At 38.5% G+C, this 16,013-nt stretch overlaps 1 protein-coding gene across 2 annotated transcripts in view; it reads right to left on the bottom strand.

Annotated features, from left to right (window-relative positions):
* Nucleotides 1–11,301: 11,301 nt before the first annotated feature.
* Nucleotides 11,302–16,013, bottom strand: part of SERPINB10 (serpin family B member 10) — a 28,046-nt gene continuing 23,334 nt past the window's right edge. For both annotated transcript variants that reach the window (XM_033175128.1, XM_033175136.1), the window contains exons 7-8: nt 14,161–14,316; nt 11,302–12,575 (exon numbers count right to left, since the gene is read on the bottom strand). In XM_033175128.1, the coding sequence (XP_033031019.1) occupies nt 12,171–12,575; nt 14,161–14,316 (561 nt within the window). In that variant the 3' untranslated portion in view covers nt 11,302–12,170. The remainder of the gene's footprint in view (nt 12,576–14,160; nt 14,317–16,013) is intronic.

Here is a 16,013-nt window from a genome sequence, read left to right as displayed (position 1 = left end):
TAAAAGCTGTATATACTTTCAGGTACATGTGATAATTTAATACATTCACACAATTTACAAAGATCAAATCAGTGATACTGGGATGTCCACCACTTTAAATATTTGTCTTTTCTTTAGGCTAGAAACATTTAAATAATTATCTTCTAGCTATTTTGAAATATACAATAGACTATTGTAAACCATATTCACCCCACTGATCTATCAAACGCTAGGTCTTATTATTCTATCAAACTGTATATTTCTACCATTAATCTTCCTTCCTAGTCTCTGATAACCACTCATATACTCTCTATTTTAATGAGATACACTTTTTCACTTCTCACATATGAGTGAGAACATCTGATAATATTTTTCTTTCTGAACCTAACTTATTTCGCTTAACATAATGGCCTCCAGTTCCATCCATGTTGCTGCAAATGACAGGATTTTGTTTCATTCTTTTAAAAGAATGTTTAGAATATTTATGGCTGAATAATATTCCCTTGTGTCTATATACACCACATGTTCTTTACCCACTCATCCACTGATGGGCACTTAGGTTCATTCCGTATTTTGGATATTGTGAGTAGTGCTGAAATAAACATGGAAGTTCAGTAAGTTTTCAATATATTGATATCCTTTCTTTTGGATATATACCAAGTAGTGGAATTGCTGGGTCATAATGGTAGTTCCATTTTTGAGGAACCTCAGTGCAGTTTTCAATAGTGACTGTACTAATTGACATTCCCACCAACAGTATAAGAGGGTTCCCCCTCCTCCGCATTCTGAGTAGCATCTGCTATTCCCTGTCTATTTGATAAAAGACGTTTTAACTTCATGGAGATGATAGCTCACTGTGGTTTTGATTTGCATTTCTTTGATTAGTGATGTTGAGCATTTTTTAATATAGCTATTGGCTGTTTGTATGTGTCCTTTTGAGAAATGTCTGTTCAGATCTTTTGCCGATTTTTAAATCAAATTATTATGATGATTATTTTTGCTATTAAGTCTTTTAAAGTCCTTACATATTCTGGTTATTAATCCCTTGTCAGATGGATAATTTGCAAATACTTTGATTCTGTGGGTTGTCTCTTCCTTTTATTGATTGTTTCTTTTGCTGTGCAGAAGCTTTTCAGCTTGATACAATCCCATTTGTCCATGTTTGCTTTGGTTGCCTGTGCTTTTAAGGTCTTATACCTTTGCCCAGACCAATGTACTCCAGCATTTCCCCAGTGTTTTCTTCTATTAGTTTCATAGTTTCAGGTCTTACATTAAAGAACTTAATTCATTTTTATTTTATTTTTGTGTATAGTGAGAGATAGGGCTCTAGTTTCATTGTCCTGCCTATGGTTATCCAGTTTCCCGAGCACCATTTATTGAAGACACTCTTTTCTCCATTGTGTATTCTTGGCACCTTTGTAGAAAAATGAGTTGCCTGGGCTGGGCACTGTGGCTCACACCTGTAATCCCACCACTTTGAGAGGCCAAGGCAGGTGGATCACTTGAGGCCAGGAGTTCGAGACTAGCCTGGGAAACATGGTGAAAGCCCATCTCAACAAAAAAATACAAAAATTAGCCGGTCATGGTGGTGCGCACCTGTAGTTTCAGCTACTCAGGAGACTGAGGTGGGAGGATCACCTAATTCCGAGGAGGTTGAGGCTGCACTGAGGCATGATTGCGCCACTGCACTCCAGCCTGGGCAGGAGCGAGACACCATCTTGAAAAAAAAAAACACAAATGGGTGGGCTATAAATGTGTGCATTCATATCTAGGTTTATATCTAGGTTATTTATATCTAGGTTATGTTCCATTAGTATATGTGTCTTTATGCCAAACTATGCTGATCTTCTTCTTATAGCTTTGCAGTAAATTTTGAAATCAGATAGTGGTATGCATCCAGCTTTGTTTTGTTTGCTCACAATTACTTTGCCTATTCTGGCTCTTTGGTAGTTCCATATACATTTTAGAATTTTTTTTTCTATTTCTGTAAAGCATTTCATTGGTATTTTGATAGGGATTGCATCGACTCTTTAAATTGCTTTCAGTAGAATGGATATTTTAACAATATTAATTCTTCCAGTACATAAGCATGAATATCTTTCCAGTTTTTGTGTGTTCTTTTCCATTTTTTTATTACTGTTTTGTGGTTTTTCTTGTAGAGATCTTTAACTTATTTGATTACATTGATTACTAGTCATTTTATATTCTTCGTAGCTATTGTAAATGAGATCATTTTCTTGATTTTTTCAGATTGTTCATTGTTGATGTGTAGAAATGCTATTGAGTTTTATATGTTCATTTTATATCTTACAACCTTACCGAATTCATTTATCAGTTCTAACTACTGTTTTAGTGGAGTCTTTAGGTTTTTCTAAATATAAGACCATGTCATCTTCAAACAAGGCTAATTTCACTTCTTCCATTCCAATCTGGGTGCCTCTTATTTCTTTCTCTTGCCTAATTGCTAATTGCTCTGGTCAGGACTTCCGGTACTATATTGAATAAAAGTGATGACATTAGACATATTTGTCTTCTTCCAGATCTTGTAGGAAAAGCTTTCAATTTTTCCTGTTCAGTTTAATATTAGTTATCTGTTTGTCACATGGCCTTTATTACTTTGAAATATGTTCCTTCTATACCCAATTCATTTTTTTAAATCACAAAGCAATGTTGAATTTTATCATATGCTTTTTCAGCATCATTGAAATGATCATATGGTTTTTGTTCTTGGTTCTGTTAATGTGGTTTATTGCATTTATTGATTTATATATTATACATTGAACCATCTTTGCATCCCTGGGATGAATTCCCTTTGATAATGGTGAATAATCTTGTTAATGTGTTGTTAAGTCTAGGTTGCTAGTAATTTTTTGAGGATATTTTGATCTATGTTCATCAGTGATATTGGCCTATAATATTAAAAGCTTATACATATAACAAATTATTTTAAAGAGGTGACAACTCAGATTATAAATGAGAGAATAGATACAAAGAAAATGAAAAAAATACACTTTAATTCTCTCCCCAATTTTTAGTCTATGTTGTCTCAATTTACATATTTTTATATTGCCTATCTTTTAACTGGCTGCTGTAGCTATTGTTGTTTTTGATAGTTTTACCTTTTGGGGTTCATACTAGAGTTATGAATGAATTACATATCACATCTACAGTATTAGAGTATTCTGAGTTTGTCCATGTACTTAATTTTACCAGTGGGTTTTATATCTTCAGATGTTTTCTTTTTGCAAGTTAGTGTTTTATTTTTTGTTTTTGTTTTTGTTTTCAGATTGAAGAATTCTCATTAGCTTCTTTTTGTGTGTGTGTGGTGGTGAATTCTCTCAGCTTTTGTTTTTCTGGGAAAGACTTTATCGTTCCTTCATTTTTGAATGATAGCATTGCTGGATATAGTATTCTTAAATGGCAGGATTTTGAACAATGTCTTCCCACTCCTTCCTGGTCTGTAGTTTTCCATTGAAAAGTCTGTTGCCAGATGAATTAGAGCTCCTATAAATGCTGTTTGCTTTTTTCTTGCTGCTTTTGGGATCCTCTCTTTGTCTTTCACTTTTGAGAGTTTATTATGTGCCTTGGGGTAGTCTTCATTAACTTGCAACTGGCTTTCTCTAACCTTCCTGCATCTGGATGTTGATCTCTTTCTCAAGTTTTGGAAAGTTTTCTGTTGTAATTTATTTGAATAAACTTTCTACCCCTTGCTCTTGTTCAATTCCCTGTTGAACAACAATAGTTCAGTGATCTTTTTATTGTCTTGAATAGCTTTTCCAGAATGTCATGTAATTAGAATCACACAGTATGTAATTTTTTCATATTAGCTCTTTATACTTAGTAATATGCATTTATATTTCCTCCATTTTGTGACTTGATAGCTCATTTATTTATTGCATGAGTAATATTCAATTGTCTGGATGTAGCAAGGTTTCTTTATCCATTCACCTACTGAAGCATATCTTGGTTGCTTCAAAGTTTTGGCAATTATGAATAAAGCTACTATAAAATCTGTGTGCAGGTTTTTCTGTGAACATAAGTTTTCAAGTCCTTTGGGTAAATACCAAGGAGGATAATGGCTGGAGTGTGTGGTAAGAGTATGTTTAGCTTTGAAAGAAACTGCCAAACTGTCTTCCAAAGTGGATATACCATTTTGCATTCCCACTAACAATGAGTGAGAGCTCCTGTTGCTCCACATTTTCACCAGCATTTGGTGATGTCAGTATTCCAGATTTTGGCCATTATATATGTATTCAATAATGATATATAATGTGGAGAATATTTTCTTAACCTTATTTGCCTTCTGTATATCTTCTTTAATGAGGTGTCTGTGAAAGTTTTGGTCACTTTTTTCATTGGGTTGATTATTTCTTTACTGTTGATTTTTAAGAGCTCTTTGTATATTTTGAATAACAGTCCTTCATAAGATGTATCTTTTGCAAATATATTCTCTGAGCCTGTGGTGTGTCTTGTATTCCCTTGATAGTGTCTGTCATGAAACAGAAAATTTTAATTTTAATGAAGTCCAGCTTATCAATTCTTTCTTTTATAAATCATGCCTTTGGAATTGTGTCTAAAAAGTCATCACCAAACTCAGAATTATCTAGATTTTTCCTAAGTTATCTTCTAGGCATTTTTATAGTGTCATATTTTGAGTTAATTTTTGTGAAGGGTGTAAAGTCTGTGTCCAGATTCATTTATTTATTTATTTATTTATTTATTTATTTGAGACGGAGTCTCGCTCTGTCACCCAGGCTGGAGTGCAGTGGCCGGATCTCAGCTCACTGCAAGCTCTGTCTCCCGGGTTTATGCCATTCTCCTGCCTCAGCCTCCCGAGTAGCTGGGACTACAGGCGCCCGCCACCTCGCCCGGCTAGTTTTTTTTTTTTGTATTTTTTAGTAGAGACGGGGTTTCACCGTGTTAGCCAGGATGGTCTCGATCTCCTGACCTCGTGATCCGCCCGTCTCGGCCTCCCAAAGTGCAGATTCATTTATTTTTGCATGTGGTGTCCAGTTGTTCCAGTGCCATTTGATGAAAAAACCATTTTTACTTCATTGCATTTTCTTTGCCCCTCTTATAAAAGATCAGTTGACTGTAGTTATATAGGTCTCTTTTTAGATTCTCTATTCTGTTCTGTTGATCTATTTGTTTATTCTTTCACTAATAACACACTGTCTTGCTAACTGTAGCTCTAAAGCAAGCCTTGAATTTGGGCAGTGTCAATTCTCCAACATTGTTCTCCTTCAGTGTCATGTTGACTACTTTAGGTTTTTGTCTTTCCACATAAACTTTAGAACCAGTTTGTCAATATCTGTAAAATAACTTGCCAGAATTTTGATTGGGATTGCATCGAATCTATACATCAGGTTAGCAAGGACTGACATCTTGACAATATTGAGTCTTCCTACTCATTAATATGGAATATCTGTTCATTTATGTAGTTATTTGATTTCTATCAACAGAGTTTTGTAGTTTTCCTTAAAAACATCTTATACATATTTTGTTAGATTTGGACCTAAGTATTTCAGTTTTTGATAGCTAATGTAGTGAGTATTGTGTTTTTAATTTCAAATTCCATTTGTTCATGGATAGTATATAGGGAACAGATTCACTTCTATATATTAACTCCTATCCTGCAACCTTGCTATAATCTCTTATTAGTTCTATAATCTCTTATTAGCCTGGCTACAGTCTTATCAACTTTACTGATCTTTTCAAACTGCCAGCATTTGGTTTCTCTCTTGATTTTCTCTCTTGACTTCATTTTTTTAATTTCATTGATTTATGCCCTGATTTTTGTCATTTATTTTGTTTTGCTCACTTTGGGATTAATTTAATCTTTTTTATCTGGTATCCTAAGTTGGAAGCTATCATGAGTCACTTTAGAACTTCCAAACATTCTTCTTTTCTAATATAGGCATTCAATGCTACAAATTTTCCTGCATAGATAACTCAAATTTCAAATTATCCAAGTAAGGCTAAGTGTCTAAATTGTAAACTGTAACCTTAAATGAGTAAAAAATTGACCCTAACGGATTAAATCATCATGATTAGATCAATTGCTTAACTAACCCAACTGCCTTAGTTAAGCAAATATTTACTACTTACATACAGTGCAAAACATTGGGATTGATCTGGAGCTGGAATATCTGCCCTCCAAGAGAAAACATAAAACAAGTTCCCAGGTAGCTATCTGCACCTATTTATTTGGTTTTCCTGATAGATTAGTTAACATTGCAATGTTTTCAATGAACAATAGAAACATGATTCAGTGACATATACCAATATCCAATCAGTAATGTTATAATACTTTTAGATTTTCACATTTAATGTCTTAACACTTGCCCCAAAGAAATCATAGCAGACACTCCCAGTGACTCACCTAAGAAAGCTGTTTGAGTCAAAGAGGACAATTTATAATGAGATAGTCAAAAGTGGTGGAGATATAAGAAGCAGAGATCTGGCGAGATTGAAAGCAGTGAGCAAATAAAGGATGCACACTCATTTCCTCAGGGAATTCGCAACCCTCTTTCCTGGAAGAAAAGCATCTAGAAGATTGAGGTCATTAATTTTTCTATCCCAGAAAACCTTCTTCTAAAAAGACACTTAAAAGGTAGCTAATAGGCTATTCTTTGCCTCTCACTGGGCATGTGAGCACAGCTAGAACGTGGACCTCAGAGTTCTCTAGGCTTCCTTTCTAAGGACTATTTGGCTAAAACTCTAATCTCTGAACTCCAGCTGCCATTCTATACTTGTGAGAACAGTCCTGCTGGCTCTTCCACTGGAATCCTGAACTTACTGCAAAGGGCTGGCTTATGTTGGATGTATTCTGGGATTGGAGCAAACAACCTGCCTAATATCCTCAAATATCTTTCTTTCTTTCTTTCTTTCTTTTTTTTTTGAGATGGAGTCTCACTGTGTCACCCACTCTGTCACCATACTGGGGTACAGTGGCACGATCTTGGCTCACTGCAACCTCTGCCTCCCAGGTTCAAGCAATTCTCCTGCCTCTGCCTCCCAAGTAGCTGGAATTACAGGCGAACACCACCAAGCAAGGCTAATTTTTGTATTTTTAGTAGAGACAGGTTTCACCATGTTGACCAGGATAGTCTCAGTCTCTTGACCTCATGATCCACCTGCCTCAGCCTCCCAAAGCGCTCAGATTACAGGCGTGAGCCACCGCGCCGGGCCATATCTTCAAATATCTTTGTGGAGGGTCAAGCACTGAGGCTGAAACATATTTTTCTGGCACTCAACAAACTGCATCTCTGCTTACAGACTGGTAATGACCAAGTGCTGAAGAAGATTCCTTATCCCTAGTGGCTTCCCTTCCCTAAACTGAAAAAATAGGTCTGGAATTGAAGTAAATTCACAGTCCTTCAATATAGATGCAACATTGCTTTTTTCTCCCCCTTACTGGGATTCACAGAAAAATTCAGTGTAAATTTACCTCTCTTGTTCCCACAGTTAAAAATCAAAATAATTCATTTTTGAGGGAGAAGGACTCAGTGATGCAATAAGGCCATGCTCTCCTGCTCCACTCTAGATTTCTATTGTACTATTTTTTAAAAAGAGAAAAAGTGATTGTAGTTTTTGAACCACAGACCATTTTTTACATTTAGATGCTTAGATATTTTCTAAACTCTTCCCACATCAAATTTGTTCATCCCTTGAAATCCCTTCTTTACTAAATAACAGATATGAGAAATGATATAAAACAAACCATTTACTACTTGCCCATAACTTCATTTATTAGACTTTTAGTGTACTGAGCACTGTAACAGGCCATAAGGAAGTTGAGAAACAAAACTAAATAAAATATGTACCTTCTTTTTCTCTGTATCTCAGATGAATGGGAAAGACAGGTTGTATTTACAACAGAGCGGACAGCATCTCTAATGGAGCAGGTACACAGCAGGATGAGAACAGAATCATGGAAATAGTAGCTCCGGTGACTCAGGATGACTCCATAGTAACATCAGTTGAGATGAGTCTTGTAGGATGAACGATTTTACAGATGGCGAGTGGAGAAAGAATATATTAGGCAGAGATGACATGTTTCTAAAAACGTGATTGTGAAAAGGTTTGTAGCAGGTGAAGAATGGGTGTATTTTGTGGGTAGAATAGAAGGTGTATACTGGGGAGTGGCCCATGATGACCCTGAATGAGGTTAAACTCAATCAGTAGGTCAAGGCTAAACTGGAAAAGATTCTTCATGCCGTTCTAAGAAATTTGGGGCTTATTCTTTGAGCAATGGAAAATCATTATAGAATTAAAACCAGAGAAGTGGCATGACAGCATGATTTATTGATCTCTCTCTCTCTCTCTCTGTCTGTCTGTCTGATTTACTCTAATGTCAATACTTAGGATGCAGGAGGAGACCAGAACACAAGTAATTTGGGCCTAAGCCCAGACAATAGCAATGGTGATGTCAAGAACTCATTAGAAGGCAGAAATCACAGGAGCTAATGACCAAGTTGATTTTGGGGGAGAGGGCAAGGAAAAGAGCAGAGTACCGTATGTCTTAGTTTTTTAACACACATAGTTAGATACATGATGACATTATTAACAGAGAGAGAGAGAACATGGGGGGAAGGAGTAGCAGGTAGAAATGTCTGGAGACAGAAGTAAAGACTGAGGTATGGTGTATAGGCGCCAAGTGAACTTTCGGGAGACAAATAGGCCCAGCGAGCTTGCATATCAAGAAGGCATTGGTCTGATGAAAGAAGCCTAGAGGATGTCAATATTTATTTATTTATGTATTATTTATTTATTTATTTTGAGACAAGGTCTCTACTCTGTCTCCCAGGTTGGAGTGCAGTGGCACAATCACGGCTCACTGGAGCCTTGACCTCCTAGGCCTAAGTGATCCTCCCTCAGCCTCCCAAGTAGCTGGGACCACAGACCTGCACCACCATGCCCAGCTAACTTTTTTTCTTTTTTGTAGAGAGAGGGTCTCACTATGTTGCCCAAGCTGGTCTTGAACTCCTGAGCCCAAGTGACCCTCCCACCTTTGCCTCCCAAAGTGCTGGGATTACAGACATAAGCCACCATGCCCAGCAATGCCAACATTTAAGATATGGCTTCAGAAAGAGGACATAGCAAAGAGGATGTGAAAAAGGAGAAGATACAGAAAAAGCTGGACAAAGGAAAGGAAGGAGGTGAATAGTATCAGCAGCTGATGCTAGAGGAAAAGGAGTGTTAAGCTTAAAGAGAGGCCGCTTCTCAATATTCTGGTCATTACTTACCTTAATGAGAGTGGTTGGGATAAAAATCAAATTGAATTAGATTGAGATATAAAACGGAAATGTGGAGACAGCCCTCTTCGACTACTCTTTCAAGAAACCTAGCCTTGAGGAACAAGAGAGAGCATGCTGTCTAGAGACAGAAGCTGGAACAAGGATGGTGTTGTAAGCACAGATGGCATTTACCATGTCATTTGCCTTCTGAACAGTGACAATCAGAAACGGCAGGTAAAATACAGGAAATTAGGGAAATGTCTTTCATTTAATGAAAAACCTAAAACTAAAAAGTGGATGGAAGAGCTGTTTAAGAAGGAGGATAGACAGGACCTGGGGATTGTTGGATGGGAGGGTGAGGAAGAAGAAAGCTGGCATGATTTCCAGACTTACTGACTTGGACAAGTCGGTGATTGGCAGTGACAATAAGCAAGACCAAGGAAAGAGGAAACTGAATGAATTTGGAGGAGAAAATGAATTTCATTTTTGACATGCTAAGGTTACATGGAAAGTTCAGGAGAAGTTTGGGAGGCAAAGGTGGGAGGGTCACTTGAGCTCAGGAGTTCGAGACCAGCCTGGGCAACATAGTGAGACCCTGTCTCCACAAAAAAGAAAAACTTAAGGGTCCTTAGCAAATCGATATAGCTGAAGTCACGGGAATGGAGAGATTTTCCAGAGTGTGTGAAGAGCACGGGAGCCCTAAGAACGCCAAAATATAAGCGGTCAATAGAGGAAAAAAAGAGCCGGAGAAAGACACTTAGAGAGGCAAGAGAGGCACAGAAAGAACCAGATAAGAGTTATTGAAAACAACGAATAAAAGGAGGAGGACTTTTGAGGAGGAAGTTGGGCAGTTAGGGAAGGTGACAGGCTCATATGGGGTCGTGGAGTGCGTGGCCATAGTTAAGTGGCAGTAAAAGTGCCTAGAATCGAGCGGGTGTAGAATCTTATGGGTTGGGGGTTAGCCGGGCATCTAGGAGGAACCGAAAGCTGTAGATACGTGGACAGATAGATGATGGTGCAGGTACGGATGACGAGGAAGCCGAGCCAGATGTTGAAATCCGGAGATGTCGGGAAAAGAGCAGAGGCTCCGGTGCGGACTAGGAGCTGAGTCAGACGGAGAAATACAGGGCTTGGAGTCCCTGAAAGCAACAGGTATCTCCAGGCCCTAAAATTGGGGTAGCCCCGGCCTCGAGGTGATCCCTGCCCGAGCCCAGCGCCATTTCTGGGCCAGGGCGCGTGGGGTGCAGGAGCGATGGGCGAGGCTGCCTGGAGCTCGGCTGAGAGATGGGGCCCGTGAGGCGTCCTGAGGGCCACCCCTCCACTCCCGGGGGAGTTCCTTCCTCCCGGCTCTGAGCACCAGCTGCGGGCCCCCTCCTGCGCCCCTGCCTCCCCACACCGCGTTCTTCCCTTCCGCACTGGCCTGGCGGGAACTCGCCCTTCCCCGCTAGGGCTCCGCCCCACTGGCAGGCGCGGGTTTCACTCGGAAGCTCTTTCAAGGATTCTGCGCCCCTTGCATCCTGCGGGGCTGACTGTGTCCGTGGAAGCTCCTCCAACCCCTCAGCCAAATTCGTGCTCCACCCGAGGGCTCCCGGGAGGACTGGGCTGGCAGCGGGGGTGGGAGTCGCAGGACGCCACGGGTAGGAGGTCCTGGGGGGAGGAGTCACCTTGATGTCCACTTCGGGGAGACAAGGGTCAAGGGACACCTCATACACCCTAAGGAGACCATTAGTTCCCGCCACAGCGCCCTGTTTATTTCTGTCACCTCACCGATCACCAGCTGTAATTAGAATTAGATGTTGTTGAGGCTGTGGTTCACTCTCGACGTCCACTAGAATTAGTCTCCAGGAGATGGCAGCCGAGGCACACCGCGTTCCCCGCGCTGGACCAGTGTTAGAGGCGACGGGCTCAGGCCTTCTGTGCGGACCCGGAAGGAAGGTCAGGCCCAGGGGCCCGAAAGGAAGAGGCAGCAGCCGAGGATGGGCGCCCAGGATGAGGATCGCGCGCTGCATTGCGCTCACCGGGGCTAAGGTTACTGGGAGATGTTGGTTTTGAGTATTTCAGCCATCCATAATGATTATTTTTAATAAAATTTTTATTTTGGAATAATTTTAGATTCGCAGAAGAGGTGCAGAGATAATACAGGGAATTCTTATATACTCCAGTACAGTTTCCCCAAGCGCTAACACCTTAACATTACCAGGGTACATTTGTCAAAACTAGGGCACCAACATTGAGAGATTGCTACTAGCTGAACTACAGATTTCATTTGGATTTCACTAGTTTTTAAAGTTAATGTTAAAGTTAAAAAATAAGTATTTTTAAATAGCAGAAAAAGGGGATTTAGCTTTACAATGGTAATTTATGAACCATCAAAATGATTTTTTTGAGACAGGGTCTTGCTCTGTTGCCCAGGTTGGAGTGCAGTGGTGTGATCTTGGCTCACTGCAGTCTCAACCTCCTGGGCTCAAGCAATCCTCCTACCTCAGCCTTCTGAGTAGCTGGGACCATAGGTGTGCACCACCATGCCCGGCTAAAATTTTGATCAAAATGATATTCTTGAGGAACTTCTTATTTATCAATATCATATCACCTTTATAAATTTTTTTCATTTAGTGATGTATACAAAATATATAATGATAACAAGTATCATGGATATTGCAAGTGATCAAGAATTGCAAAGCATTCAGTTGAATAGCATAGCTCTTCTGAAATGTAAATGAAAGTCAACTGAGACAAAATGTTAACGTGGTAAAAATAAAACTCGTTATTCTCTCCAGCTGTACAGATATGACAGGATCATTAGAATGCATTATTTCAAGATCTATTTACTTATATTCAAATATGAAAAAGGTTTAGACTACAAACTCATTTTTGTGAAAATTGTGCTTTTCCATCTCATGGTACATTTTTCACACTGTAAGATGGCCTTGTTTGTTGAGAGATATGCGGGATTTAGGGGGAGCATAATCTTCCATAAAAAAGAATGTTATTGGTTTTATTGTGCCTGATGAAGAAGAGGAATGGGTGATTTGCATTGAATTCAATGGATGGGACTCTAATTCGTGAATCTATCTCACTCCCAGTGCCAGCTGCGGCTTCAGTACCTTGTTCATTTATTTCCACAAAAGCCTTATGGAAAACATTGGATAAAAATAGGTTTCTCGCTGAAGACATTCCTGAGAAATCAGCTTTGCTCTGGCTGAAAGCATCACTCATCCCCATACTGCTCAGGGTTGACTTGAGATCATAACTGTCTTCCAGCTTGAACTTGGGAAGGTGTAGCTGCACTTCATACAACTCCATCATGTCTGCACTGGTCCACTCATTCAGCTTCTCATAGGTGATGGCCTTTTCCAGCTGCCCATTTGGAACCAAGAAAGAAAGAATTAGTAATTCCAAACTGGAATGAAAACCAGTAGTTGAGAGAGCTCCCTAGGAATTACATAGATGAATTATGATCACTCCCATTACTCAGGGTGACAACACACACACACCTGGATATCCTTTGGTTGTATAATGTTGACCTTCAAAATCTTTGTTCTGCAGATTAATTGCTATCCAGATATAGGAGAATTAGAGTTTAATTCAAAATGGAAGTACTTCTGCTATAGTATGCAAGACATCAACTATACACTCAAATACCTCAATGTAAATATACATTTAGATGTTATCTATACAAAAGCATATACTCTAGTTCAAGATGTAAGCCAAGGCACAAAAAAAACCTGTTTGTCAACATGGGAGACAGCTCTTTGAAAGCAAAATTTGGAATAAAATAACATGTCTATAATCAAAACAGCATGAGATTAATAATTATCAACTAAGTCAAAAAAGAAAGAAAAAATAAGAAAATCCTCCAAATCTCAAAAGTAATTATTTTATATTGAGTTTAAGGATGCATTCCCTCTTCTTTATATTTAAAATTTTTAAAATAATAAATATATGTGTGTATATACTCCATATGTATATATGTATATATTTGATTTTTTCAATGACATGTTTGTTTTCATGCACATGCACTTTCTAGACTGAAGTTTTGGCTGTCAATGGCATACTTGTAAACCATTTACATTAATAACATGACAATACCTTCAGCTCAGGAAATTGCACTTCTAGGTTTTTATCTTAAAAGAGCTGACTCTAATGGTTATTTGTCCACACTGGTTTTATTTTTACTATTCTCTCCAGTTTCACAAATTTTATGACATAATTTGGAAATATTTTCTACATACTAGTAGGATCATGGAAACTTATAAGTATTAAGAGTCTGACACATGTGAAAAATTAGACATGGTGCAAAGAAAGATAGGCCATCTGTTGCATGAGACTCATGTTCCGTTTAGGCATGCAAATTGCTCAGAAGCATGGTCTGACCAAAGTTGTGTCCAGATTAATAGAAATTTGGCTGGTAAACAGCTAAATAATTCTTGAAGACAGTATTGATACAGACTTTTTCTCCTGAAGGTTGTTTACTTGATTAAAATGTTCAAAAAATAAGTTTTGGAAGACAGCTTGATGTGTGTGTATACTAATGCAAATGATTAAAATATTAATCTCAAATTACATAGGTCCTACCAGAGGGAAACCTAGACTGACTGAAAGATGGTTATGATCAATCCACACAGCTCTGTGACTGACAAGGTATATTTGTACCTGTTGTACATGTGGCTATGTGTGTGATGACCCCGGGCTGGAGCTGTCTATACATTGCTTAGCCTTTCTGAGGAACAGTAATATTAACTTTATAGAGTGTTGTAAAGTTTAAATAATATTGTGAAGGTGAAGTGCCTAGGACTCAAGATACATTGGTGACTTTTCTCTATAGGAATTAAATAATAGGGAGACCATTCTTCCTGAGGACAATTGGGAGAAACCTTGGCCAACCAGTTCTTTCAGTAAACACTGGAAGCACCCTCACGTCGGGCACACTGATGTTATTTACCTGTACCAGCCCATTAATGTCTTCTGGCAGTAGGATAAGCATGCTGAGGTCACGGCTTTTGTAGTAGAGTTGAAGACCCACTGCTTGTGGCTTTTCTATGTGAAAAATGTGAAGCTTTTTTTTCATAAACATCATTTGCACTGGTTTGCTTGTAGTCTAAAAACAAAAACAAAAAGGTAACAAGGTCATTGAAGAAGTATTCCACCAACTCAATTCTCTACCATCATTGGCTCCCAGTTGGTGAAACTGGTGATCCTCTGCTAAATGCTGAATAAAGTTATCCAGACCTTCCTTTATGGAAATATCTATCCCCCTGAAAAGTATCGCCAATAGCAGATATGTGAGTTTCTGTTTCTAACACGACTATGGTATCCCCTATAAATCATAGTAACATGCATTAAATCAAATTCTTAATATATGACCCTGTGTAAGTTATGGAAATACCAATAGTCCAGAAACTGAGGAAGGCGTATTTTACATGAAAATATTTGAGAAAGTATTTTAGTATTATAAAAACTGACATTCACTAAGAGAATGCAAAGACAAGCAATAGATGAGCAGAAAATATTTGCAAAACATATGCTTATCAGAGACAATAATAAAAACTCAACAAATAATACAAAACTCAACAATAGTAAAACAAACAAGTCAGTTTTTTTTTAAAATGTGCAAAATATCTAAGAAACACCTCACCAGGCAGAGATACAACACATGAAAAATGCTCGGTCATATGTCATTAGGAAATTGCGAATTGCACAAGGTTGTTCGAAAGGCTAAAACGTGAAGCACTGACAACACCAAATGCTGATAAAGATATGGAGCAACAGGAAGTGCCATTTACTGCTGGTGGGAATGCACAGTAGCACAGTCACTTTGGAAAACAGTTGTTGGGCAGTTTCTTACTAAGTTAACCTAGTCTTACCATACAATACAGCAATTGTACTCCTAGGTATTTACTCAAATGTGTTAAAAACAGTGTCCACAGAAAAACTTGCCCACCGTGTAGTGTTTATAGCAGATTTATTTATTATTGCCAAAAAATTGGAAGGAACTAAGATGTGCTTCAATAGGTGAATGGATAACAAACTGTGGTACAATTGTACCATGAAATATTATTCAGCAATAAAACAAAAAGATCTACGAAGCCCTGGAAAGACATGGAGGAACCTTAAATTCATAGTGAATGGAGCCAGCCTGAAAAGGCTACATGCTGTATGATTCCAACTATGTGACATTCCAGAAAAGCCAAAACTGTACAATCAAAGATCAGTTGTTGTCAGGAATTTAGGGGGAATGGATGAACAGGTGAAGCACAGGGCACTTTTAGGGCAGTGAAACTATTCAGAATGCTATTATAATGCTGGCTACATGACACTGGGCATTTTCAAAACCCATAGGACTGTACGACATCAAGAGTGGACACATATGTAAACTATAGATTTTAGTTAATAATGATGTATCAATATTAGATCATTAATTAAAACAAATATGCCACACTAATGCAAGATATTAATAATAAGGGAAACTGTGTATGTTGAAGGGGGGACATATGAGAGCCCTGCACTTTCTGCATATTTTTTTCTGTAAACCTAAAAATGCTCTAAAAAATAAGCTAATTTAAAAATAAGACCAATTGCCAAATAAAAGCAAAACAAACACCCGTGCAACTTAGATGTTGTAGACATATGTTACTTTTCCATTCTATGTGTGGAACTGTCATTCACAAAGCCCCACCATATGCTAAAGTGGTGGCCATATGACAAGGGCTGTTTACTGGGTGTACTCCAGCATACTGTGGTTGTTTCCAGAGAGAGCCCATGAATGGCCCCAGCCAGAGCCCTCCTTGTGATCAC

The sequence above is a fragment of the Trachypithecus francoisi genome, unplaced genomic scaffold (assembly GCF_009764315.1).
Source record: "Trachypithecus francoisi isolate TF-2019V2 unplaced genomic scaffold, Tfra_2.0 Contig01474, whole genome shotgun sequence".
Classification (NCBI taxonomy): Eukaryota; Metazoa; Chordata; class Mammalia; order Primates; family Cercopithecidae; genus Trachypithecus; species Trachypithecus francoisi.
The sequence above is the reverse complement of the archived record's forward strand: the minus strand, read 5'-3'. Positions and strand labels throughout refer to the sequence as shown.